This window comes from Trypanosoma grayi (assembly GCF_000691245.1).
Source record: "Trypanosoma grayi strain ANR4 Tgr_874_V1, whole genome shotgun sequence".
NCBI lineage: Eukaryota > Euglenozoa > Kinetoplastea > Trypanosomatida > Trypanosomatidae > Trypanosoma > Trypanosoma grayi.
Genome location: NW_008826493.1, coordinates 1,792 through 7,061, shown reverse-complemented (window position 1 = coordinate 7,061; position 5,270 = coordinate 1,792). Strand labels below are relative to the sequence as shown.

The 5,270-nt window shown below is 56.6% G+C and overlaps 3 protein-coding genes across 3 annotated transcripts; all 3 read right to left on the bottom strand.

Moving 5' to 3' along the window:
- Positions 1-765: 765 nt before the first annotated feature.
- On the bottom strand, positions 766-1,494 carry DQ04_08741030 (COP-coated vesicle membrane protein erv25 precursor; the record flags this gene model as incomplete). Its single annotated transcript, XM_009315677.1, has 1 exon — positions 766-1,494. The coding sequence occupies one exon, from the start codon at positions 1,492-1,494 to the stop codon at positions 766-768; it is 729 nt and encodes a 242-aa protein (XP_009313952.1).
- Positions 1,495-2,060: 566 nt separating this feature from the next.
- Positions 2,061-2,837, bottom strand: DQ04_08741020 (HAD family hydrolase; the record flags this gene model as incomplete). Its single annotated transcript, XM_009315676.1, has 1 exon — positions 2,061-2,837. The coding sequence occupies one exon, from the start codon at positions 2,835-2,837 to the stop codon at positions 2,061-2,063; it is 777 nt and encodes a 258-aa protein (XP_009313951.1).
- A 629-nt stretch (positions 2,838-3,466) lies between these two features.
- Positions 3,467-5,200, bottom strand: DQ04_08741010 (putative ATP-dependent DEAD/H RNA helicase; the record flags this gene model as incomplete). Its single annotated transcript, XM_009315675.1, has 1 exon — positions 3,467-5,200. One exon carries the CDS (start codon positions 5,198-5,200, stop codon positions 3,467-3,469), a length of 1,734 nt encoding a protein of 577 aa, XP_009313950.1.
- Between the last annotated feature and the right edge of the window lie 70 nt (positions 5,201-5,270).

Sequence of the window (5,270 nt, the reverse complement as noted above, 5' to 3'; positions counted from 1 at the left end):
ATTATTGAAATGTGTTGTCAGGCATACGTGGTGCTCAGAGTCAGCGATCCATTTGTGTTTCATCATGTGCTGCTGCTGCTGCTGCTGCAACTGAGGGCATGCATCTCCGAGAGTCCCTCAGTATGAATTGCCGCTGGCCACAGACCGCGGGCGCGGCGGCACACACCGCGGGGAGATGAACGCAATGGTGCCGCACGCGCAGTGAGAGGAGTGTAGGGCGGAGAGTGCTGTCAGAGTGGAGTGATTTGTGTTGTCGTTTAATTCATCCGCCACTTCGTGTCAGAGACGTAGACGTTTCGCATCATGAAACAAATATGCGAACTCTGCAAGGGGTGGTTGGTTTGCTGAGCCGACAATGTACAGGGAAAGCGCATGTGCCCAAAAGCGACTATACTATAACACAAAAAGGGCGGATCCAATGAAAAGAAGGAAGACACAGGTTCGTGGTGGTGTACAAAATTCCGTCGAACATTAAATACTGAGATGCACTCACAAAAAGCCAATGGTTGTGGCACCTGGTTGCTTGGGTGTACTTTACGAGGATGGACAATGTGGAGTGCAGACACGCACAAATCCTCCACTTCGTCTTGTATTTTCCCCCCCCCCCTCTCTCCTTTGCCTTCTGGTTTTCCATGCTCCTTCCTTTGGCGTTGCTCCCGATTCTCTGTCCCTCACCTTCCGTGGGATACGCGTGCCTGTCTGTCTGCACGGACGCGTGTGCGTGGAAGCGTGTACGTTACCGCGGGCATCTGCCATATGTGTGGTCTACACCAGTTTCTTGTGCTGCAGAGCCGACTTGAGGAAACGGAACTGCAGCCACGTGACGATTACCATGACGAGCACGGTGATGATTCCAAAGGCCCATATGCGTGTGTAGGTGCTCTCCGAGGTGCGCCGCATACGCGTGAAGCGGTTGATGAGGTGGTCGATCTCGTCCCTGGTTTCGGCGACGAGTGTGGACAGCGTCGTCAACGCGTCCTCAACGCGCTTAATGTAGTCGGCTGGCCGCAGTACATCCTTTTGCTCGCCACCGAAGTCGCGGAACGTGAACACCTCCAGCCCATCGACCTTCTGCCTCTTCACGATGGGGCCATCCGTGCTGGGGATGACGTTCGCCGACTGGTCGGCGTTGAAGTCAACGGCGATGGCGTTCGACTCCGTGGCGGTCTTCCAGCCCTTGTCGGTGACCTGCACGCACAGCAGATACTGCCCAGCGTTGTCGCGCCCCACCGGTGCTGAAAAGGCGTGTGTGCCGACCAGCAGGTCGGTGCTCGTCACTTCGATGCCACCGGGCGCCGTCACGACAATCCGCGCGGGGACGTCACTAGCAGCGGCAGCCCGGGTGTACTCGCCAGAGACGATCTTAGTGTTTTCGTCCACCTCCTCCACGAAGCAGAGCGGCTGCGTGTCCTTCAGCAGGAAGCGGACCGCGCCTGCCGGGCAGCAGATGACGAGCAGCAGGGCAAGCAGCAGCACAGGGACGCTGCAGCGCATGACCTTCAGTAGTAAAGAGCAAAATACACACTAACTCTCTGCGGAGGGAGTGGAAGTGAGGCCGCAAACGAATTATTAATAAACAACAACAAAAAGAGAAGAACAATGAAAAACAGAAGCAGTAACTCAAAAGACAAACGATCAAGCAAACACACAGGGAAAAGGAAATAAAGGTGAATCATTATGAAAATCTGTGGTGAAACATGTGCGCATCCCAAATCATGTCCTTCACACGGGGTCACAGGCCCACTTTGTATGTTCCTCTTGTACCCTCACCTTCGGCAATTACCGCCACCGTGCCTGCAGTGCATTGGCTGCCACCGTAGCCGCCCCAGCAGAAACAGATGTATACACACAGAGAGCCGCACGCTTTATTAACAACACTCACAGAACCCGCACCAGCAGCAATTTAACAGAGGGCAATAAATCAAAACGCAACCCGAAGTACGGCGACCGGCTTTCCACGCAACGCAGAGAAGCAAAGCAACCGACACACACCTCCCCTGAAGGGTCCAGGTTGCACGAGGGTGTACCACGCGAATAGAAAACGAGTATGATCGCATGTATCATATATTGGATGCAGGCTCTTCTGCCAGGCGCTGAATAACACCCTCAAGCTCCATGATGTTCTCGATGCAGAAGAGCCTCCCGGTCTTCATCGGCTCCACGAGCACCGCCGGGAGGGCGTCGCCGTTCGACATCCACACTGCCGCCCAGCCCATCGCCAGTGGCTCAAGGAGGTTGTACGCGCTGTCGTCGACCATCACGACCCGCCGCGGCACAAGCCAGTCCGGCTGCTGCAGTCGCTCCCGCACGGCCGCGTAGATGGCACTGTACGCCTCCCGTGCGGGCTTGTTGCTGAGCGATGGCGCGGTACACGCCCACTGGTCCTCGTAGGAGAAGCCATCGAGGCCAAGGCCGAGGCTGCGCAGCACCGTGGTGACGTGCTGCCGCGATGCGTTCGTCACGTAGAAGAGGTGGCGCCGCCCGTCGTCGCACAGGCGCTGCAGCATCTTGCGCAGCGCTGGGTCCTCGCGCAGCCCGCCGAAGTCACAGCGGTTGTACACGTGGTCCATCACACGCGCTGGGTCGACCCCTGTCTTCTCGCGCACCAAGCCCAATATAGTGAGGCCGTAAGTGTGGAAGCAGTGCACAACAAGCTCATTCGCCTTCTCTTGTGAGAGTTCTAGAAAGTCCATTACGTACTCGATGAGAGCAGCTCGCATTTGTTTCGCCAGACCAACTCCATTGTTGTCGCAGTATAGCGTGTTGTCAACATCCAGTAAAACTAATAGTTGTTGCTGCTGCTCCTGCTGTTCCTGCTCCTCAAAGCCTCGCGTCATCTCCACACCCTTTTTCACACACTGCAGTGTGACCACGGAGCAGAGACAATAACAACAGGGAGAAGGAACAGTCGCACGCACCACATGGAATCAAGCAGAGTCACAAGCAGCACATACGCGCAATCACCCAGAGAGGGCCGACCACCTACACACACACACACACACACACACACACAGATACAGAAACAAAAAAAAAAAAACAGAGTCAAGGTCAACAGAGCAATGTGTGCGAGAGCCGTCCGAGATCGCGTAGCAGTATTCGCAAAACGGGCTCTTCGTCAGTTCTCACCAGAAACGACGAGTGAGCAGTTACGAGTTTCCCTCCACGCAGAGGTGATGACTGAGTTAAACGAGGAGCATGAAGAAAAAGTAAAAGAGCTTTAAAAAGAAAGAGCGTGAGAGAAATAAAGAGAGCTTTTTTAAAAAATTTAGTGCCCTTCTTAGTGGGTGGCCGTTTCTTGAGCCTTTTCCCTCCCCCTACTTCTCATTTCACCTTGCTTCCTTCTCTTTTTGTTGTGCTCCTTTCCTTTTCTCACTGTAGCCGCCGAGGAAGAAGGCGGGGGGACGTGCAACGACGGCCACCACAACCACAACCACAGAAAAAAAAAANAAAAAAAAAAAATGAGAAATCACTTCGCACGCCTCTTCGCTGCCGGTGCGCCGTCATCATCGCTGCTGTCATCGAACCGTTTGTACTCAATCTTCGAGGACGAGAATGGCGCTGCGCCGTTGTTCTGGCGTGACAGGCCAAACGAGCCGCCCCCGCTGTTGGTATTGCCGCTGCTACTGCTACTGTTGCCCTTCGCGTCGAATGATGGGCGACTCCCGTTGTGCAGAACAGGCGTGTGGCGGCTGCCTCCGAATCCGAGCATGTTACGGTTCCGCTTCACCACCTGATAGCGCGGCTGCTGCTCGCCCCACTCGCGCAGCCAGTCAGGCACCTGCTGCTGCGCACGCTGGGCAATCACGATAAGCTCCTTCACTACTGCCGGTGTAATCTGCTGCTCCCTCTTAGTGATGAGCGTGAAGGCCTCGCCCTTCGCCCCAGCACGTCCTGTGCGGCCGATACGGTGCACGTAGTCGTCGATCTGCATGGGAAAGTCGTAGTTGATAACGGTCTCAAGCTCCTTGATGTCCAGCCCACGTGCGGCAACATCGGTGGCCACAACGCAGAGCCGCGGGTCCCTACGGAAGCGCTCGAGAATAAACTCGCGCTGCCGCTGCTCCTTATCCCCGTGGATCGCCATGGCGTCGTGGCCCCACCGCTTCAGCTGCCACTCGAGGTCGTCGGCGGTTCTCTTCGTCTTGCAGAAGACCAGCACACGTTCATTGCGGTGATTGGCCAGCAGCTTTTTCAGTTCTTCCAACTTGGCGTGCTCCTGTGTAAGAATAAAGTGCTGCGTCACGTCCTTGTTGGCGAGCAGCTCGGTGCTGCCAACGTGGAAGCGGATCCAATCGCGCTGGAAACTCGACGCCAGCTGCTGTATCTCCTTTGGCCACGTCGCAGAGAACATGAGCGTCTGCCGGTCGGGGCGTATTTGGCCACAGATGGTGCGCACCTGCGGTTCAAAGCCCATGTCCAGCATGCGATCCGCCTCATCCAACACGAGGTATGTCACACGGAGCATGTTGACGCGCTTGATCTCCAAGAAATCAATCAACCGGCCGGGCGTTGCGACAAGAACATGTACACCCTGCCGCAGCATCCCGAGCTGTGGTCCCTTCGGTGCTCCACCATAGACGCAGCCGCAGCGCACGTCATTGGGGAGGACCTTCCTTGTCTCCTGCTCAATTTGCTGCGCAAGTTCACGCGTTGGGGCGAGCACAATTACCATTGGACCGTCGCCATGGCGCAGCGGTTCCTGTAGCGCGATGTGGGCGAGTGCGGGCACCATAAAGGCGAGTGTCTTGCCGGATCCGGTTTTTGCCACCCCAACCATGTCACGGCCGCGCAGCAGAATGGGCCATGCCTGCGCCTGCACCGCCGTCGGCGCGGTGAAACCCTGGGCGGTAAGCTTCTTCTGCAGGTAGGCCGGCACCAGCGCGTTCAGCTGGTCGAAGGCGGCCAGCGGCGGCGGGCACCCCTCCCCGAAAACGGTGATGCCGTTTGCGTCACGCCACTCCTTCGCCTCATCGTCGTTGAATTGCTTGACAGGCTCCACAACCGTCTTGGCATGAGCCGCGCGTTGGATGGCCTTTGTGTCAAGCACCTTCCACGTACCCGGCACAAGCTTCACGTTGTTCCAATCGACTGGCTTCATCTTCTCGGATGGCGCATCGAATGCGTCCCGGCGGCCAGCGCCACGGTAGTGCCGCTGCTGCTGCTGCTGGAAGCCGGTGAATGGACTGTACGCTGCCTCCATCTTGTCGGTGTAGATGCAGGTGGGAATAAATACGGGCTAGCGAGTAAAGAGAGAGAGAGAGAGAGAGAGA